The 21,835-nt window shown below is 40.6% G+C and overlaps 3 protein-coding genes across 3 annotated transcripts; 1 reads left to right on the top strand and 2 right to left on the bottom strand.

Annotated features, from left to right (window-relative positions):
* Window positions 1–1,279: 1,279 nt before the first annotated feature.
* psmd13 (proteasome 26S subunit, non-ATPase 13) lies at window positions 1,280–7,215 on the bottom strand. The gene is made up of 13 exons (XM_079736567.1): window positions 7,026–7,215; window positions 6,297–6,375; window positions 6,066–6,100; window positions 5,882–5,937; window positions 5,749–5,792; window positions 5,548–5,634; window positions 5,023–5,194; window positions 4,469–4,548; window positions 4,248–4,373; window positions 3,769–3,831; window positions 3,572–3,652; window positions 3,229–3,345; window positions 1,280–2,333 (listed from the first exon to the last, which is right to left on the bottom strand). Exons 1-13 carry the CDS (start codon window positions 7,118–7,120, stop codon window positions 2,238–2,240), a joined length of 1,131 nt encoding a protein of 376 aa, XP_079592693.1. The 5' UTR covers window positions 7,121–7,215; the 3' UTR covers window positions 1,280–2,237.
* Window positions 7,216–7,505: 290 nt separating this feature from the next.
* On the top strand, window positions 7,506–11,349 carry sirt3 (sirtuin 3). The gene is made up of 8 exons (XM_079736400.1): window positions 7,506–7,631; window positions 7,722–7,806; window positions 8,162–8,332; window positions 8,997–9,229; window positions 9,369–9,469; window positions 9,924–10,085; window positions 10,272–10,484; window positions 11,045–11,349. The coding sequence occupies exons 1-8, from the start codon at window positions 7,526–7,528 to the stop codon at window positions 11,066–11,068; spliced, it is 1,095 nt and encodes a 364-aa protein (XP_079592526.1). The 5' UTR covers window positions 7,506–7,525; the 3' UTR covers window positions 11,069–11,349.
* A 3,226-nt stretch (window positions 11,350–14,575) lies between these two features.
* Window positions 14,576–21,632, bottom strand: LOC307075853 (D(4) dopamine receptor-like; the record flags this gene model as incomplete). The annotated part of the gene is made up of 4 exons (XM_079736572.1): window positions 14,576–14,805; window positions 19,662–20,284; window positions 20,614–20,726; window positions 21,375–21,632. 4 exons carry the CDS (start codon window positions 21,630–21,632, stop codon window positions 14,576–14,578), a joined length of 1,224 nt encoding a protein of 407 aa, XP_079592698.1.
* Window positions 21,633–21,835: the final 203 nt, after the last annotated feature.

Here is a 21,835-nt window from a genome sequence, read left to right as displayed (position 1 = left end):
CAGGATGCTCGAGATATCCCATTTCCATCAAATCGTTTGTGCTCTTTCATATTCTGCCTCTCTCTATCGCCGTGCCTTTCCTCTTCACTCTCTCTCTCTCTCTCTCTCTGCTACCTCTCTCACCCACTCCCTCTAAAATCTGCTCATTACAGGACTGTTCCACCCCAGCCAATACCCCTCCCCCACACATACACTCATTCTCTCTGCTCTTAAAGAGATAGGGACGAGTTTACAGCCGGCTCTCTCCCTCTCTCTTCTTCTCTCCCTCTCTCCTCTCCCTCTCTATCTATCTCTCTCTCTTCCCTCACCCCCTTTGGGAGAAACTGCCTGCTTTTCCTAATTATCCAGCCTCATTTCACTCTGTCTCTCTCACCTTTATAAACTCCTCCTTGCTGAGATTTTATTTTTTTTAGGAAGTCAGCATTGTGTTTCTTGATAACTAGCAGTCTGTGTGTCTATCGATCTCTTGCCAATCAGAAGGCACGTGATGGATTGATGTCCACCTTTCAATTGTGGTTTCATAGGCAAACCAGTGAGCTGTGGCCGTCACTTGGGACGTTATTTACTGAGATGCGACGCCGATTCCTTGTCATAAATCAGCCAGTTTACCGGGAGATGCAGCCCATGACCTACATCTTCCTTCCTGCCCATGTTTTATTAAAGTCAGCCCTTTGGTTTTTCTAATGTCACAAACCTGTGACCATGGTTGGGGGAGGGGGGGCTGTATCATGTCATTAAAAAAGGCACGGTCCTTCACTGAGCCTATCTTAAGCAAACAAGATAAGTGATGGTATTGGAAATCTTTGTTATTGAACTGTCCATCTGTCGGAGCTCATGGCACTCCATCTCAATCAGGGAATGCACTGTATGATGAGTTATGTACAACTGAAAACAGCATGAATGTGCAAGATATAATAAGATGAAGCCCTTTTTTTTTTTTTTTTCAATTGTTCAACCAGATGTGTACTGTGTATACATACTCAAAGTACTTTAGTCAATAATTCCTGTTAAAGTGCATGATGCTGTTACACGTCTTAATGCCATCTGATGTTTGGCATTTGCTTCTCTATTTCTTTTTCTGTATTTCTCTATTACTTATTGTAAGTCGCTTTGGATATAAGCATCTGTGTAAATCTGTAAGTCTGATGCTAACTGCTGAATAATTACAATTGCTGAAGGATTTATATCTTATAAATCTTACAACTGAAAGATCTGGAATAGCATAATAGCATATATAGATAACTCTGTTATCTCTATTGATAATTTGATGTCAAATGAATCATTTAAACCATTTTATTATATTTATGACCCAAATGTGTAGGATTTCTTGGTTTTCCAGTTTTTAAAGTACATTTCACAAACCTTTCAACGGCCTGGAATATAAATAACATATTTTTTATTCTGTGTTTCAATAGGGATGCACCGTTAGGAATCTCACTCCTCAGATTAGCATTTTATATCAAAGCAGTAATGACAAATGTGGAAACAATTTTAACTACCCTGCATATACACAAGGATGCAGACATGTGCACACTGATAAACAATGCTCAGAAATTAAATCCTATTCAGAATAAGATGACTAAAAGAAAACTAGACTATTATAGTGTCAACCCTCATGTTTAAGTATGTCAAATTAGGCAGTTTGGTAATTTGAGAATATTTAAGAAGCTATTTCCAGAATACCACATAGATCTCTCGATTTTTAATAGCTAGTAGTAATGGATTTGATTTATCCAAGGTCGAACAAGAACATAAAAACCTAAATCAGAACAGCAATGGGGTCGAGGATAACTAAAGGATTGTAATAACATTTCATATTTATTCAAATAATATTTTTGGAACCAATTTATAATGTACAAGAGTGTAATTTTACAATCTATAGTAAGCAGTCAGTACTGGGAAACATGCATAGACCAAAACATGGGGAGGCACATTTCATGGTTTCCAATCAAATATAAAAAATATTTGACTCATTTTCTGAAAACTATTTAAAGTTATTTATTTAGGATTTTGTTCAGACCAGTCATTATTTGTAAAATACAGTGTACAGTTCAATTAAATGTTTGGATATGAATGCGTACAGCCAAAAAAAAAGAAGAAGATGAAAATACAAAAATGAAATAACTGGATGCGACCTTCCACCTATCAGGGGAATAAACAGAGACAGTTCCTTTTTGATACAAGTATAAATAACTGTAGCAAAAGAGGAAAAAAAAGGGCTGAGCCTTACGACTCCCTTAGGTGAGGATGTCGTGGGCCTGTTGCTCCACCAACATGGCCATGTTCTTGACGTCGCCACACCAGAAGTCCAGTCGCTCCTTCATGCCCTTGATCTGAAATGGCGTGCCAAAATGTGAGGGTTGATTAAAACCAGTAGATGTATCGGGTCATCAATCCTTGGAAAGGAAGATCGGTTTGCTACGGCAACGGCAACTTTGACTTCACCAAATTACTAGTGCAACATCTGTTGCTGCTCGCAAAGCAGATGGTAACTCACTGCACAATTAAAATGCAGACACAGTACGTACAGGCTTTAATTATACATAGAAGTCAAATAGAGGAATTGGGGGGGGGTGTTGCTTTGGCGTGTGAAAACATGAAAGTAACAATTGCAAGGGTTCTGCTTACAGTTGAAAATGCCTTCACAACTAATATCCACAACCAAGCTGACAGCCTAATCTGGCCACACAGTTGCAGCTCACTCCCAAAGGAGCCTCTGTATCTTAGGCAGCTATTATTATGATGACACCAGCCCCCTATGGAGCACCTTGTGGCGTGAGGCATGTCTAATTGTGCACGAGTCCAGCCTACCCTCCTCCATAACATCACTGGAAGAGCCATTAGAAAGAATATTCTCCACCAGGATGGGGAATTACTCAGAGGGTTATTCAGTAGGGTGACTTTCGTATTTAACTCGTATTCATAAGCTTTCCCTAGGCTGGGATGTGTAAAATACGAAAATGTATTTTTGTAGACTAATGCTGGACCCAAATTTAACCGCAGCCTTTTTAAATTTGTTGTTTACAAGTAGTTATGCCATTTTTTCCACTCATGTGAAAGTAAATGCTATAAAGCCAGTATTGTTAGATTTGTATACTTTTGAAGAAAGGAAAATGTCTACATTTTACAATCCTGGGAAAGCTCCTGAAGGACGTTAAAAATGCAAATATTGCACAAGAACATGCACCCCACTCACTAAATGTATATGAGAAAAAAGCAGATGTTTACCTGCTGTACATCCAGTACTCTTGGCTGTACCCAGGTCATCTGGACCTTCTGGTCCACCTCATCGATGTTGCCTTTGATAAGGCCCACAGAGAGAGCCTTCATCACCAGAAGCTCCACCTGCAGGGAATCAGCACACAGACACCACAGGTTGAAGTGTAACTATGCCAAATAGGGTTTATTCTGACTGCCGTAGTTAGTGAACACCAAGACCATTGACCATCAATAGGGTCTAGATTCACACAGGTGTAACCTATTCCAGCACCATATCTCACAAAGACTATTTATTTCTATGAAGTTTAGAACAGATTTACAACATTTAAAGTTGAAATACTACTTGACCGACCTCATTGACTGGGATTTTGGCACTCTGACCAATTTCAGCGAAGGTCAGCTGCCTGTTGGTGGCTGGGCGGGTAAAGGTCATCTGAAAAGGGATTATTTTTTGTGTTACACAGAACATTTTAAGGACGATGGCTGTGTAAAGTGAAATTGTGGGCACTGCCAGCGCTCTTCCATTGCTCATGTTCAGATTTATTGTACCTCCATCACACAGAGCAGCTGGATCTTCTGCATCAACTTGGACTCGTTTGTTGCCAGGTCAGGCTGGAAAAGAGAAAAAAATGAATAAACAACTGCTTCACCGTCCCACAATCCAAATTAAAACCATTGCTGAAAGTAGTTTATGATGAACTTAGATTTCCGACCGTGTTTGGAGAAAAACAAAATGCTGATATTGTTATATACATTACTTGTACATTAAGCTACCTGATGATTTAAACCAACTGACCTGATTTGACATAAAAATATTTCATAATGTTTATTTGGTAGGAAATAATTGTATCTAATGTTCCCAATTCTTTATATAAATCCATATGCAAAACGAATAACATCAACGTCCATGTTAGTGCATTGATTGAAATAAAGAGTTGCATTTTAACCGGAGAATAAATACCCATATTCATTTATCCATAATAATGTCCTATCATTAGCATTGAACATTGATGTGAAAAATGAATTACCTGCGCGCCCCAGGCAGACTTGAAGCTCTGGAACTTCTCCACATTGCCCCCATTGAAGGCATAGAGCGTGTCTATGAGCCACTGCTTGTCCGTGCTCCGTAGGGACTCCAGTACAGGATGCATCAGCTGCACAGATATGGAACAATGTATTCAGCGACTCGATTCCTAAATGTCCTTAACCATGCAGAAACCATCTGACCGATGGGTGCAATTAAACCTACCAACTCTCCAAAGTTGTAAACCCCCTCTCCCAAGAGTCCGGCCAGTCCCAGCGTGAACGCTCTCTCTTGCTTCTCCGTTTCTGTTGAATCGAGGTTAGCATTCGAAGGAGTCCACACACCAACGGCGATATTATACACATACAACAGGGTAGGGCTGAACCATTTGAGGAAATAATCCAATTGCAATTATTTTGACCAATATTGCGATTGCGAATTAGTATGCAATTATTTTTTCTCTTTTTATATTCTGTATTATTCACTGAACAAGCCATAAATCATTCTATAGTATGACCAACACAACATTGGAAGCAGAAAACAGTCAACATAGGCCAGGCCTATATGTTGAGATGAATTGATGCATGAATTGATATAACATCTTTAACTATTGAATTGTAAAAATAAAATAAATACGAACCTTACTGATCTCCAGTCAGTAACAGTTAAAAAAGCCTTTGCGATTTGCTCATCGTGTTCTATTACATTGCGATGTCGGTTTGAATTTCATGGATCGTTCAGCCCTACAACAGGCCCTTCTGGGCCCTTCTGGACCTCACCTGGCAGGTCCTTGATGTCCACACAGCCGAGGTAGCGGAGGGCATCCTTGTAGTAGGAGGCGTGGTTGCCAATGATGCGGTAGTATTTGCTAGACAGATCATAAAAGCGGCCGTGGACAGAGGTCACTCCTGGCAAGTTGTTGAGGATTTCCTCCACCTCCTCGATGATTTTCTAGAAGGGAGAAGAGAAACAATTGAGTTTTTCAAAAGGCATTAGTTGTTGCCAAATTTAACATCTGGCTGGGTGTTTGGAACCATGGGATAATTTCCCTAGCTGTCCTGTTATTTATTATTTCTTGTCTTTTTTTGTATTTTCTTCTCTCTTTTTGTCTATACACTTCTCTGTATCTGTATTTGCAAGTATGTATATACTAGGTATAATGTGTTTTTTTGTATATTATTATTTAACAGATGTCAAACTTTAGCCTTTTCATTTGTATCTTGAAATAAAGATTTCATTAAAAGAAAAAAGGCATTAGTGACATTGTGCAACCTCCTGAAACTCAGTTTAGACCTGTGCTTTACCTTTGTGGCTGGAAGGTCGTTGATCTCCAGTTTTAGACTGCCGATAGTCGTCTTGCAGAGGATGACAGCCTCCTCGCTGCTCTTAACCTGGACATGGTGGTTTATTAAATGCGTTTTCTACTTTGTGAGGAGTAGAGATGTCCATGTATGTGTGTTGTATTGTATGTGTATTTCAGTCCATCATTCGGCAAGTCTGCTTACCTTTTCCCTGGTCTTCTCAAGGAAAGTGATGGCCTCTTTAGGATCTGAAAATAAACACATTTGTTAAATTCTTGACGGAGTATCAAAAAATATTTTCTAAAAAGCCATCATCAGTGTGTTAAGATCCCCTCACCTTTCATCTGTCGGGCAACAAAGAGTATGATCTCCATTAACGACAATGGATTGATTCTGTTGAGATTAAACAACTAGTTTAGCAAAAATAATTATCCATAAAAAGAACTGACAAAATTGAGCCAATAATGGTTGTTATACTGTATACTGTATATTTTTGGGGTTTATTGCCTCATTTACCATACCTGTGTTCGAAGTCACTCAAGAAATTGTCATAAAGCTGGAAAAGAAAAATATAAAATCTAAGTTTACAATATGTTCATGTTATTTACTTGTAATAAAGTGCTGTATATACAAGTAAAAAAATGGCGGAAATCTGTATAAATTAATGTTTCTTGGGACTATTATTTTGAATCACACGGTAAACAAATACTGTATGATGAGCCCATTGTATTATTACAATGTTGTTTAGTTACCTGTATAAGACCATCCCCCGTTTTAAAGCAAGGATCTTTCACGAAGTCGGTCAACTTCAGAGTCAGCTGATGCCACAACCTGTCATTGAAAATAAAGACAATGAGTACAATTAGCACACTATGGTGACGGTAAGAGAATAGTTATAGGACTACTCTCGGCCTACACTGGCACACAAGAAACCAAAATAAACCATGCCCTGGTGTTAACTTCTTTGCCAGGGAATGCCATTAAGCAATCATGCCTACATTCATCTAAATAATCATAAACACTTTGTCAAATTGGGTAAACCCTAAAACTACGGAATTGGCCAACCCAGTTGCCTTTAGACAGAAGGACGTCGGTATTACATGGGAAATAGGCTCACTCGTCCTTTACTTTAATACTTGAATTGATCTGAACGGATTCTTGTCAATTTAACCCTAAACATTGTTAAATAAAACGCTGTTCTCCATAGTAAGGTAGGCGAGCGACAGCCAGTATTGTTTCGCTTGGAGACACCATCATAGACAGCTAGAAATACAGCTGATCATGTGTTTTGGTTTCAGCAAGGTTGAACCCTTCCATCAAAGTCGAAAAATAGTCCTTAATGATCATGAAGGAACATAATAACGATGGATAACACAGGGCTAGCTAAGACAGCGATAGCCTTGCACATGACTCAGCGTGCAATCTGAATGGAAGTGCTAACACAAGCTAACACTTTGGGGCTAGCATATTATGTACTCCACTTTTTGTTGTAGAATTCCTCCAGCATGTGCCATTCTGCTGCCATCTCCGGGTTGGTGCTCTGCTGTTGCTTGAGGTACCCGGTAACGTCCTTCATTTTCAATAGTTGGGTATTTCCTCCGCTGTGTGTTAAGAAAGGTGACGTTAGCTAGTGAAATACTAGCAAACTAGCTAGTGCTTCTTCTGCTGGGTCGATCTGCGGAACGCAACGAATTCTGGGAAACGCGAGAGGCGTGTACAATTGTTTGGCGTTGTTGTAGCCACATAGCTCATCGTTCATTTTTTCATGTATGTCAGTTCATTGTACTTATCTATACGTTAAAATATTAAATAATATAATAAAAAAAATTCAAAGTTGTTTAAGACTTTGATTTGTAAATAACAAGTGCTCTGCGCATGGCTATGAGGTCAAAGGTAGATAAACATAGACTGTCATTGTGCAGCCAATGTTGACTGGGTTGACTTGACTGCCAGTGGTCGAAACTGCTCTTGTCACTCAATAATGGCTTATTTAATCAGCTATTTGTCGTTGAGATCACCATTTGGTTGTAGAGTTTGTTTATATCGCACTCCAAGTTCCAGAAGAATTGGTGTTTTCTCTGTAAAAGGTCAGGTCCTCATTGAATCAGTGCGCATTTTCAGATTAAACATTACTTTGACTAAAGTTGTTAAAGAGTTATTCTGTTTGTTATTCACAGTTCACAATCTCTGCTCCACAAGTTATGGGCTGAAGAATACATCTAAATTGCAAGGTTCAGCTGCACTCAAGCAAGGTCTTTTCAGGTAAATAGATATAGGTAGTTCAGTATTTGTTCTGTTGACAGCATGCTTTACAGTAGGTCCATGCTATGCAACCTCAAACTATGCATATGTTTCACATGTATAAATGGGGTTATTTTGCTTGCTTATGTTTGTCTATCATTCACATACATTATATAGTCTAATATGTATTGTTCAGGACACTCTTTAGCCTGCCCCGCATTGCAAGCCAGAATATATAGGCTTGGCTGCCACTCAGCCGTGGATTCCTCAAGTGGATGTCTGAACGTTCAGATTTCATAGGATGAAGAAAACGGCCTGATTACACTATGGCATACGTACTCCTGCAGCCGTCTTGTTTCCTCCACTGTCTGAACAGTCCCGGGTGGAATGTCCTCCGGGGACTTTTGTCCCGGGGCGGCGGCGGTGCAGACGTCAAACAGCAGACGCTAGAGGACATCGCTAGGAGAATACAGGAGAAAAGCTTCAATAGAATAGTGGTTATGGCCGGGGCTGGGATCAGCACTCCGAGCGGCATTCCAGATTTCAGGTAGCGTGCACCCGGCAGCTCGATCTTTATACAAGTGTTCTTTCAAACTCTTTTTTTTAAATATATATATAAATATATATATATATATATATATATATATATATATATATATATATATATATATATATATATATATATATATATATATATATACAGGGTGCGATTTGCCGGTGGGGATGGTGGGGATGGTGGGGATTATCCCCCCCTCTGGTTTACACGTCCTACCCTCTGCTGAATTATTTTTATCCTCCGTGGGGATAAAAATTATCCCCCCCACCCAAAGTATTTTCACCATTACATCGTAATAATTAACAACCAAAATACACAGGGTCCGTCTTCATTTTGAAACATTTTAAAATGTTTCTCAAAATTATCCCCCCCTCTGGTTTTTTCACAAATCGCACCCTGTATATATATATGATTTATTTTTGAGATTTTGAGCATAACAAATATTATGGTCAAAATCTACCCCCCCCCCCCCCCCCACCAACCACCACCACCACCACCCACTTCATGAAATAGGGTAAAATGGGTTTGTGTTCTTTCAAACTCTTAAGACATTTAGCCCTGATACATAACTTAAGCATCTTGGTACTTGATAAATACGAGTATTCCCTCAAGCTTTAACCCGTGTGGCATCCCAAATGTTTTCTTCACTGCACAGATCCCCAGGGAGTGGTCTCTATGACAACCTCCAGCGGTATGACCTGCCTTATGCAGAGGCCATATTCGAGATCAACTATTTCCATCACAACCCACGGCCCTTCTTCGCCCTGGCCAAGGAGCTCTATCCAGGGAACTACCAGCCCAATCTCACACACTATTTTGTGCGTCTACTTCAAGACAAAGGTCAACTTCTCCGGATGTACACACAGAATATCGACGGCTTGGAAAGATGTAAATTGATTTATTTTGTTTTTGCATTTATTGTTAAAGACAGTACTAATACATGTTGTGTAATTACTTGCAAGTGCCTATATAACCACCAGTGCAGGTTGGTGGCCATAGACTTATGTTGTTGGGTGTTCACATGCAGTGGCCGGTATCCCCCCTGAGAGGCTGGTGGAGGCCCACGGTACGTTTGCCACCGCCACATGCACCGTCTGCAGAAGGACCTATGAGGGCCAGGACCTTCGCGTGAGTCACAACCCTATATTACTGACTCATGATTTTTATTTATTTTTTATTATGCAGGAAAGTATTAAAGGTATCAAAGTTACAATTTAAAACGGGCCTCACTCAATATAATTTCCAGCAGGTTCCTGTTCTGCAGTACATATTAAATGTAACAAGAACAAGGCACATCACACATCACATGCACATACAGCACATAACAGTAACATAGCACGTCAGACATAGGACAATCACATAAACAACAGACTGAACACCGACAGTGGTCTATAAACAGTCAGTGTTTGCAAGTGTAGGTATTGAGGGGTAACAGTTTGTATGCCTTTTTGAACTGTGTGATGGATTCTAATTCTCTGTGATACTACTTGACTGGACTTATAATGTATCTTGCAAATGTGTGCATTATACTCCCTTTCATGGATTTGGATTTCCTTTCCGCTCTTGTCATTTCTCCTGGTAGTCAGATGTGATGAAGGGGACAGTCCCCAAGTGCCCCACATGCAAAGGCGTGGTGAAGCCTGACATAGTATTTTTTGGAGAGGAACTCCCAAATAATTTCTTCAAGTACATCAGAGACTTCCCACTGGCCGACCTTCTCATTATTATGGGAACATCTCTGGAGGTATAAACAACTTTCACTCGTTGAAACCATTGAATAGCATCTTTATTTATATTATTTTAATAATAAAAATTGGTGACATAATATAATCCGTCTCCAAATCTTATTCTGTAAAAACAATCCAAAAATTGCAATAATATATACTATTTGTTATCTTGAATTACTGTAGTACTTCTTTGTCCACACTAGGTGGAGCCCTTTGCGAGTCTAGCCGGAGCAGTGCGCAGCTCGGTTCCTCGCCTGCTCATCAATAGGGATTCTGTCGGGCCCTTCACATGGGGCTCGCTGCGGCCCAACGATGTGACTCAGCTGGGGGATGTGGTCACTGGGGTGGGGGCGCTGGCCGAGGCTATCGGCTGGACTCAGGAGTTGGAAGCTCTTATGGCACAGTGTGCTACAAAAGTTAGTTATTCACAGTTTTTTTCTTTCCAGAACAGATATTCTTTTCATATATTTTTCACAATAGGTGATAGGGATATGTCAACACTTTTGTACTAGCAATAGCTAATGGATAAGCAAGACGGCTAACTAGTGATAATATATTGACCTAGTTCTGTGTACCTCAGTTTGTAGGGCAAATAACAGTGCCATACCAGCTGTCACAAGTTTCGGGGTATTCAGGATATTGACTCTTTGGATGAGACCTTCTACCAAATGGTTTATTATTATAATTTATACATATTACACATATACTTATTTATTATTATTTAAAAAATGATAAGTGCCTTTTAAGTCACCCACTGACACTACAACACATTGTGGTCAAATATGAATGTAATATCCAATGCCATTGCCTCTACAGTACAATTTGGTTGTACTGTATATGCAATGATATATACGGTATATATATATACTATACATATTATATGTAATATAATAGTATATCGCATTCATATATTTTTTTTTTAAACTAAATATGGCCCTCCCTACATCAAGTAACGCAGTTTGTTTTTTATTTACAGGGTGAATCTCAGACCGAAGAATAGAAACAACTCGAGCACCAGCTAGTCGAGAGCCCCTTTGGGACTCGAACCAATCGCTCACGCTGGACTCCAACTCTGAGCCCATTAGCTCATGCCCTAATAAAATATGCCCCACATACCTCCACCTCCAGGAGATACCAAAGTACCTCTGGTCCTGGGAGGCAAAAAGTAATGTATATAAAGCATGGCCCACATACCTCTGTTGTTTTAACAAAGGCACCAAAGTACAACTGGTCCTGGGGATGTCCATTACCGTATGGATACTTTAATGTGATTGATGTATAGCCAGAAGAGGGTTCGTTATGGGATGCAGCTTACCGGGCTGGTCCAAATCTCTCCCTGACTCACTGACCTCTTCTCTACTCTGTGGGAAACCCATACTGGCCAGTGGCTTAAGGAACTCTCACTGGCTGATTGGGCTGTTCCTACTGCTATACTACCCAGAGAGAGACGGCAGCCTAAAGACAACACACACTAAATCGAAGGGTGTGTTTTTGACCCATGTGCTCCTTCACCTCACTATTTGTGTGTGTATTTTTAGAACCGTGTACGCTGCTGCTGCTGCTGCTATTAATGAGTGCAGGTGTTCCCTCGGCTGGCCTCAAACAGCCATCAGGGAGGGAAAGACGTTTATTCAATGTGGACTTGATTGGTAGACTTTCCTTTCCATTTTATCCTTGCAAATGTCTACACTTCTCGGATGCCGTTAAATGTATCACTCCGTTTATATCATTATTTTGGGAAGAATGAACATTGGCTATTGATCAATATATATATATATATATATATATATATATATATATATATATATATATATATATATATATATATATATATATATATTACAATGTATTTCCAGGCTTTTCAATTTAGCTGACTTACAACTCTACTACTGCTAGTTTGACACTATATAATGATTTTAAATTATATTAAAATCTATACATAATCTAATTGATTTTGTATGAATGCCTGTGGTTGCCTTGGTTGTATGTTGTTCCAGTGTTCTGCTACGGCGTTCTGCACCGATGGCCACATTTGAAATGAGAGACCCTGCCCTTTAGTGTGTTGTATCTGTCATTCGATTGAACAATTTATCAACCTTAAACAGAATCAACTAATCAAATCAACTGCTGCTTGATTAAAGTCTCAGTCTTGTCTTCGTTTAATAATTTGCGGGTCTACAGAGTCCCAATGGCAATGTAAGCAATATTATGTTCATGTTTGCAAGAATTTCAATTGCCCTCCTCCCCATTATTTCTTCAGGAGGCCTAGATTACCCTCAGGGTGTCTGCCTTAATAGCATTTTAAACGGTGCTACCAACTGTGAAAAGTACTTAAACATACTCGATTTAATACAGTCAATTTATCTCAATGATGGTTCCATAAAATATAAATCCATTTCAAGTTCAATCGAATATATTCATTACATATCTGCCTCATGGGAGGTGTCCTTGCACATCAAATAGCTAATGCTAAAAACAGCAGACAGCCAGCCCGGCCCGAGTCGCATAAATCCCATTGGCCGTAAGAGGCTTATCAAATTCCTGCCATTTTAGTTAGGCCAATCGAACATTAGTGACACTTAGGTAACGGTTGAAAAGATGTGGATCTTTAATAGAAAGCTTTCCACATAAAACGTGGATATGGCATACATTATAGGCACTGTCAGTAACCCAACAGTTCTTAGCAGGCAAGGTACTGTAATATCACAAAATGTATACACGCAACTCATTAACTTACAAACACACAGACCCAGACTTGTAGGATGATCACAAACATTTGTAAACCACTAGCACAGGATTTTGGCCGCAGTTACAATTGTCATTTCAGCTCTGCCTTCTGCATTCAAGCTCTCTGGGTCGGAACTGTATTTCGGATCTCCTGAGAAACATGAAGACGTATGACAGGAGTTGTTTGTTTTTCGTGTTGCAAGTGATCCTTTGGGCTAAGACACGAACATAAAATGACACGAAACAATGTAGCCATTGATTATTGTCTGTGAAACGCAGTCTGTCCGTAGAAAGGAGCGGCTGTGTGGAGCTGATTATTGACAGGCAGGTTTATTAATCGTATTACAGGGAGTGGGTCAGGTCACCCGTGTCGTGGGGAGGCAACATGGTGTCACATGATGGTATTTGGATGTCCAGAGAGAGTAAATGGGATATATGTAGGTCATTTGTGATGTATGTCCCCTTACTGTTATGATATTACCTATAGGCTCTAGGTGTAGGCCTATGACTGGCCAGCACTGTTTTGGCTCACAATATCTACACTTTTACATTGAACTACATGTTAAAACTTGCCTAGGAGAGAGCAGACGATTTCAATCAGTTAGTGGGCAGCCACTCATTAGCCTAAGTGGCTTTCACCTCCGACCCCAATTAGGAGAATATGCCAATGACCTATGAAAACTGATAGGGGTTTGCAAGTCATTTTAAGTATTCATGTACAGGTTTTTAGGAGTGACTACCATCCACGCTTACGACAGTGTAGCCGCCCAAAATGTTAGCTTAATGCAGCTTTTGTGAATCCAGATTGGTGCATAAGTCACGTTGAAGCAACAAGTGTAACTGTAGCCTTCGAGACTTTATCAATCCGAAGTTACCTTGCCTTTACATGCAAATGTACTTTACATAGGACATCATATAATCTATGCTGTTTTGGCCTATTGATTTGCATTACACATTAAATATCCAAGACCTTCAGGATATAATAAAACTGAATGGTAGACATTGTCCTTTATGACAATTACGAGGCCAAAAGTGGGTCCATTATTCTACCCTTAAAGCCAGTACAGGGCTGGTACATTCACAAGCACACTTAACACCAGAACAAATGCACACTGCTGTTGTTCTCTACAACAACATTATGAAAAGGAACATATTGCAGTAATAAAATCTGTACAAAGATTTCTATAACACATGTATTTAATTATTGTGTACGTGTGCGTGTTTGTCTGTTTGTGTGCATGTGGGGGAGAGTGAGTTTGTGTGTGTGTGTGTGTGTGTGTGTGTGTGTGTTATATCTTAGAGGACTTAAATATATTACTCAAATTTAAGGCATATAACTACAATATACAATTGAATACATGCATTTTTTAAATATATATATGTATATATACATATATATATATCATACATTATATATATTATAAAATCAAATATGCATTGCAAGAACCGCGTAATTCTAGTTTCTTCCACCCAGGGACGAAGCTAAATGTAAACATTACAGAATACACTTCAAGAATATTCAGAACTGAGAAACATTACAGATAGACCCCTAAAGACTTTCCTTTCTTGGCCAATGTTTCACGGGGCAGCTTCGACTAAGCCCTTTCCAACGAGATCTGACATCCCTTGGGCCCTCCAAGGGCACAGATCCTACATCACCATATATCCACCGTGAACCAACCACAGGGCCGATTCAAGCATCAAATCATAAATCCCATTCGTGGTGGTCGACGGACATAACCGCGGGGCGCGGGTCATCAGCATCCCGGCAACCTTTCCATCAGCCACGGAAGAGGGAGATCTTATGGCAGCAAAAGCCATGCAGGAACTTCTTAAAGAACTTCCTGAACTCTGTGTTGAAGATGGTGTAGATGATGGGGTTGAGCGCGCTGTTCACGTAGCCCAGCCACGTGACGATGTCCATCAGACTAGCGGGAATGTCACATGTGGAGCATACGGCACGGGTGGTGTGCACCACAAAGAAGGGGGTCCAGCAGAAGAGGAAGCAGCCTGCATGGGGACATTAAGAGAGCAGAAGAAGGTTGTAAGTCTACTGTGGTCATCTGGATTTCCTCGCTGGGGACATTTTCGAGCTGAAAAGTGAAAATAGATAAATAAAAAAATACTGTGGGCAACAACAGAGTAATGTGTGTGAAAAACAACCAAATCACATCCCTATTTGAATAAAAGGTTGAATCTTTTACAATACAATCTGTATTTCTGGTTCACTTTCTTTTGGTACACCACCAGGACTCATATAATCGAATTGTGCACACAGGACACAAAAACCAGACAGTTTCCCATTACCACTCTGACGCCAGGTGTGCTGGCCTTTTAGCCCTCAGGATAGATGTCTACATGGAAAATGTTCCACTCCAAACAGATGGCTATCAGTTCGGCAGACACTAGTCACAACTCACAAGTATTCAGTATTGGGTTTCTGTTTTTTTAATGCACCTATAATGGATAATGCAGTTATTTTGTTGTGAAAAACATTTGACAAAATAGTCCCCATCCCAACTGGCAACAACATCTCAAAAAACAAAGCATGTCAAAAAACATTGCAGTTGTATATTAACTGCATATCCTGTATAGTTGTCTAATTAAGGTATCTAGGGGAGGGTTGGGCATGACTATCAGGGGAAGCAGTTCTGATTCCACCAAAGAATTATGCGTATGGATATGCTATTCATATATTCACCGAATAATTACAGTTGACATATTCAATAGTATATCATAATTTATATTATAACAACAACCCTCGGTTGGTCCCATCTCGCTGACAAGATAAGAGGTAGAGTTGACAATAGCGTCTGAACAACAGAATGCATCATGGGATTCTTTGCACCCCACCATTACAAGAGTAGTCAAGAGAGTTGTAGTAAGTTAAAATCCTACATAAACGTAAATATACCGTATCCTAGGCTGATCAAAACGTTGTTTTGCCACATCTGGCATTAGAAACACTGTGGCAGTTTCAAATAAAACAACATCAACACATAATGACGAATACTTTCAGGTTTAATTACTAAACAATGACCAAAACACTTTTACTACTGCTATTGTCATTTCTTTATGACTTAACAATGTACACAATGTACATACTCGAGTTATAAACTGAAATTTGCTCTTTTGTGTTGGTCTATAGAAAGTATTTTTTCAGCTCAGAGGCAAATTTATTACCAGGCATATGTGTGGTATACCCATGACACTAGATCACAGGGAAACTGCAGTAATTTCCTTCAAGTGTCATCCTGTGTTACTGATATAATGCGTAATATGATTTATTAGCCATGCTGTAGGAGGTAGATAGACTGCATGGTCTCTCTTTCAGGGAGATTGCGCAGACTTTGCATAATCACCACAAGCCTGTTGTCAGTGGCACAGGCTGCCCTCATCCTTATGCATAAGACGGATTTAGGGCATCCGTGGTCACTTATTAAAATATTGTCTCACCAACAAACGTCAAGTGATCCGACTGTTATGCTTGAGAAACAATGTCTTGAATAAGGGACTTTGGAAACTGCCATATTTTTTTGAGGGGGTGGATTAGTCCTGTAGTCCAGAGTGAGTCTTATTATTTACTTTACTCTCTATTCGTGGCAGATGAAATATAGGTAATATATTCTTCGTTGAGGGTTCCCGCAGCACACTAAAAGCATTTGCAGCTGGGACTTAATTCGTCCTGTCAGTTCAGACTAAACCTTGACACAGTGCAATGCCCAAAAAAAGCTAAACATCCTAAGTGGGTTTATATAAATGCTGTTAATTAAAACCACTGTCTGAAATAACCTGTCGCTTTCTATGTGTTTAGTTACCGCTTTTAAATTAATTTATATTAATTGTGGGTCAAGTGTGTCAATAGACCCACGCGGAGCCAACCTGAATCTGTTGGCCAGTCTCTGGAGGAAGGAATGGAGGTGCTCAGGAACAACTGTTGCATAATAATTGGATTTAGGGCTTTAAACGATAATGACGTTAGTTCACCGGAGCCCCAGCCAAAAGTGACGCTTTCACAGCTTCCAACTTTCACAGTACACTCTCACGTCACCATGGGTCAAAATAAGAGAGAATGATCCTTGTTTTTTCAGTTCAATTGGGGTAGGGGGATGGCTTGGGGTATAAGAATGAAAGCAAATAATGTGTGTCAACATGCATATTCTACCTAAGTAAACAAAGATAAAAGCGTAGCCGGTTGGGCTAGACAGTCATTTTACGGCCATTTCTTATCTATATGCATCTCAGCTCACCCATAAATCTCAGCTCATCTATAAAGCTCAATTCATTCAATGCTGGTGCCTCTCCTTGCTTACAATGATAAGAAGGTAGTGAGGCTAACTAAATATGATTACAGTCTATTGTTGGTTCACACACATTTACTACACACACATACCATACACTCAGACGGGGACTTTAGGGTCTCCTCTCCTTTATAATTATTTTTGTTTTGTTTACTCTACTTGTTAACATTAATGTCACTGTGAATATCTTTCTTCATTAGGGCGGAAAACTAGGGCACATATATGAAAGTGCCAGACGAAACGTGCTTACTCGGTTACCAAATTAAGACTATTAGTCTGTTTTAATGACTCCCATATCATTACTTCACAACAGTATGGGCTTATTTTAATGCATTAAGGTTGTAAAACAATTGTGTACTTGTAAACATATTTTGTATAGCTAAAAGAAAGGAGTTGTGCCCTAAAATTCTACTTTGCCCTAAAACTCTACTCACAATCGTTTTTTTCCAGCCCCACACCAGTTTACAATACGCTTAACCTATAAGCGCAGAACTTTTTTTCTTTTAGCTATTTTTTTTTCAAACTCTTTTTGTCAGTAATGTTGCAGTGGTTTGACTTGTCCTCGTAAAATGGATCAACTTTGTGCGGTCCTGACCAATTTTCTTAGTCTCCTCCACTATATGAAAAGGAATGATATTATTTGGTAGTTTATCTGTCAAACATGTCTTAACCAATCACCTTAGTCCCCCCCCCACTAGTTTAAAATGAAGGATGTCATTGACTGGATTATCTGTCAATCAAACATATCTGGAAAGCGAGATAGAAATGCACGAAGATATGACTAGAGTTAAAAAGCAAGCCACTGTTATTCAATCAAGTAACTATTTAATTGACAGACTTATTTGCAGTCTTAACGTGTAAAGTTACCACTACTTTGCTCCATCATTTCTAGCTCGCTTTTCAGATATGTTTGATTGACGGATAATCCGGCTAATGATATCATTCCTTTTCAACTAATAGGAGAGACTGAGCAAATTGGTCAAGACACAAAGTATTTTATGAGTATCAATTGACTTGCTGCAACAATACTACCAAAAAAATAAATAAGTTCACTCGTAGACTAAGTGGTAAAAATGTACGCTAAGAGTTTCACGGCACTACTCCAACTTTTTACCATACGCAATTGTTTTACATACACACACATAATGCCATAAAAATGACCCCATACATAACAACCAAATACAAAAGCAACCTAGATTGATAAGCAAGCTCTATTTATTGTTCTGTTGAGAATTAACAAATCAAAGGGCTCAACTGTGGAATTGTAAATCACTGAGGCAGCCAGCCAGGTTTTTAACTTTGAAACAATAGAGAAACAATCTTTTTCCAACAGTGTAGCCTTTCTTTTAATAATTCCTTCTTGCTTATTTTCTTTTTTGTCTCCTTGCTAGCACTCAGGTCTGCCTTTTCTCTTGTGTAACAGTCTACCACTAAAACAAGATTTATATGGAGACAAAAAGTCGTTATAATAGGCTAACAGATCATGTGACTCACCTCCTACTAATAAGTAACAAACAGCCATACCCACACTCTGTATGGAATAATCAATTTCTGGTGGATCTTGATAAATTGTAATTTCTGAATACTCAAACTAATTCCAGAGTCCATTCCTTCAGGGATTTGATTCTTTTGGAATTTAATGTATGAAAACTTTGCAGCCATTAATAGCTGCAATACATTCACCAGCAAGCAGCAGTCCATAGTCAGACACCAGGCATTCATTCATAAAGGTTAAAAATGGCTGATACTAGCTATACAGGGAACAAGCCCGAAGGATTTCAGTCAATGCAATTACTTTAGATATACCTTCCAGGTTTACACAAATACCATGTTACAGACCCCGTATACACTTCATCAACAAGCTAATAAATATCAGCTGTCGCCTGTAGGGTAGAATAAACCATATTTCCAGAACCTTGAAACCGGTGGATTGATACCTGGTCCTCATTCAAAGGGCTTGGATCCAGGCTGTAACCTAATGTTCCCTATTGTTCCCTATAGCTCCCTATAGCTCCCTATAGCTCCCTATATCTCCCTATATCTCTCTATAGCTCCCTATAGCTCTCTATAGCTCCCTATAGCTCCCTATAGCTCTCTATATCTCTCTATAGCTCCCTATAGCTCCTTATAGCTCCCTATAGCTCCCTATAGCTCCCTATAGCTCTCTATAGCTCCCTATAGCTCTCTATAGCTCCCTATAGCTCCCTATAGCTCCCTATATCTCTCTATAGCTCCCTATAGCTCCCTATAGCTCTCTATAGCTCCCTATAGCTCCCTATAGCTCCCTATATCTCTCTATAGCTCCCTATAGATCCCTATATCTCTCTATAGCTCTCTATAGCTCCCTATAGCTCCCTATAGCTCCCTGTATCTCTCTATAGTTCCCTATAGTTCCCAATAGCTCCCTTTAACAGTCTTAAAGCGTCTACATCCTCACCACAGAAGAAGACGCCTAAGTCTACGATGACCAACTCCCAAAGTGACATGGTCCTCCTCTAACGGGGGACCCGCTGAACTCCCAACGGCTCAGGGGGGAGGCGGGAGAGAGAGGGGGAGGCCACTTACCCACCACAACTGGGAGGACCCTCATGGCCTTCCGCTCGCGCCCATTGATCTTGGCCCTCTTCTTCCTGTGCTGGTGGTGGTAGGTCAGGGTCGGGACAGAGTTCTCCCGGTACTGCCGCGGGTAAGGGATCTCCGGCTCCATGGAGTCCTCCATCTCCTCCAGCCGCGTCTGGGCCAGGTCCCGCTCGATGATGCGCGGCAGGGGCATGGGGAGCGGGCCGGGGATGGTGCCCCTGATGGTCGGCCCGTTGCCGTGGGTGCCCGCCACGCTGCCGGCGTTGACGGCGGCGGCGGCGTGCTGCAGCTTCCGGCACACCTCGATGCTGGTCTTGAGCTTGGCCTTGCGGGACTCCTCCCAGCGCCGCAGCCCCCGGAACATGCCGAAGTAGAGCAGCAGCATGATGGGGCAGGGGATGAAGAAGGAGCAGACGGAGGAGTAGATGACGTAGTTGTCGTCCTCCAGCTTGCACTCGCTGGGATCGCGCCGGGGCACGCGGTTGATGCCGAACATGACGGGGGACGCCACGGCCAGGGCCAGGAGCCAGGTGGCGGACAGCAGCACGATCTGACGGTGGTCCACGTGTTTACGGTTGTAGTTCAGGGGTATGGACACGGCGATGAACCTGGGAGGGAACACAGAGTGTTATGTTTTACCCCATAAACACATGGAACGCAACGCTGAGTGGTAATCAAAGAGATGGTCACAGCCTGTCGGAACTTGGGACGACATGCTGAAACCGGGTCTAGCAGTACAACTTGTGAACGCACCGCAAATGAAACTTTGGATAAATTACATCAGTTGTCGACCCTTCCTGCTTATATATATATATATATATATGCAGGAAGGGTCGACAACTAATCTAATTTATCCAAAGTTTCATCTGAAATACATGGACTTCTTGTAAGGGTTTCCTAGCACACTGGCAGGCTTTAGGTGTGGAGGAGCACAGACCTGTCCACACTGATGGCACAGAGGTTAAATATGGATGCAGTGCAAAGCATCACATCCATGGTCATCAGCCCATCACACACCACCATGTTCAAGGTCCACACTCCACCCTGAAACTGGAGATAGACAGCAAATACACACACATTCATGTCACCAAGTTGTTTGCTGTTAATCTGGAACGGGAACATTACATTCCTCTTCAGCTTGTAATAGGTCAAAGTGTCCAAGGGAAGACACAATATGTCCCTAGCTGACTGATCTTCTCTTTGCGCAGGTTTTCATCTGTATACTTGCACGACAGTATTTGTCTATGTATATAATATATGCATATATGTACATCTATTCATCTTTCTATCTTTATTCAATTACGTTTTCTGATAATACAACATTTCCTTAAAGGTCCATGTAATCCATAAACAATCCCCAGTTAAAGAAATGGCTGACCTTTACCAGTGTTGCGGCATTGAGCACGTCAAGCTGATACAGAGCTGAACGGTGTGTTCTTTCCAAGGTTTTGTATTATTAACTTGTTTGATGGATTTGATGTCGTTAATCCCATGCACATTTGATCCTAGGCAATAGGTCGGAATGACACCATATTTGTTCTAACCCAAACCCTATCCTCAAACAAAAAAGATAACCTTATTAATAACATCTTTATTGTATTTGGTAAGGTTGTAGCCAGGACACGGCATCATGTAGAGAAACATATAAAGAATAATAATAATATAATTGGCCGAAAAGTCAAGGAGGTCAGAGCTTACCTGTGTATAAACAAAAAGTGGCAAAACGAGAATGGCCAGAAGTAGGTCGGCAAATGCCAAACTGACTATAAAATAGTTTGTTGTCGTTTTCAACGCTTTTTCCAAATACACACTAACACATACGAGCACATTTCCGCCAGTGATAACTATTGTCAGTAATATCCCGAATATGAGAGCCGGAAAATTATAGCTGTTGTGGGCCAACGCAACAACTATCCGGGTGTTGTTGTCAGTCCATTCAGTAGAGTTGTCCGACATCGTCGCCGGCGGTGAAGGTTCGTAAAGTCCTTCTTCGACTCCTCGTCCTCGGGAGAACGGCTTTAGCCCACGTTTTCATCGAAGTATTATATCCGAAAGGCTCGAAAAAAGTTTTCGTTGAATCTTCGGGCGTTTGTCTCACGGCAAAGTAAAAAAAAGACAGCGGACCTCCCACGACAGGACAGCGGTGTGAGATCAGCACC

The sequence above is a fragment of the Pollachius pollachius genome (genome assembly GCF_949987615.1).
Source record: "Pollachius pollachius genome assembly, chromosome: 5".
NCBI classification, from domain to species: domain Eukaryota; kingdom Metazoa; phylum Chordata; class Actinopteri; order Gadiformes; family Gadidae; genus Pollachius; species Pollachius pollachius.
This window is presented reverse-complemented; position numbering and strand designations above follow the sequence as displayed.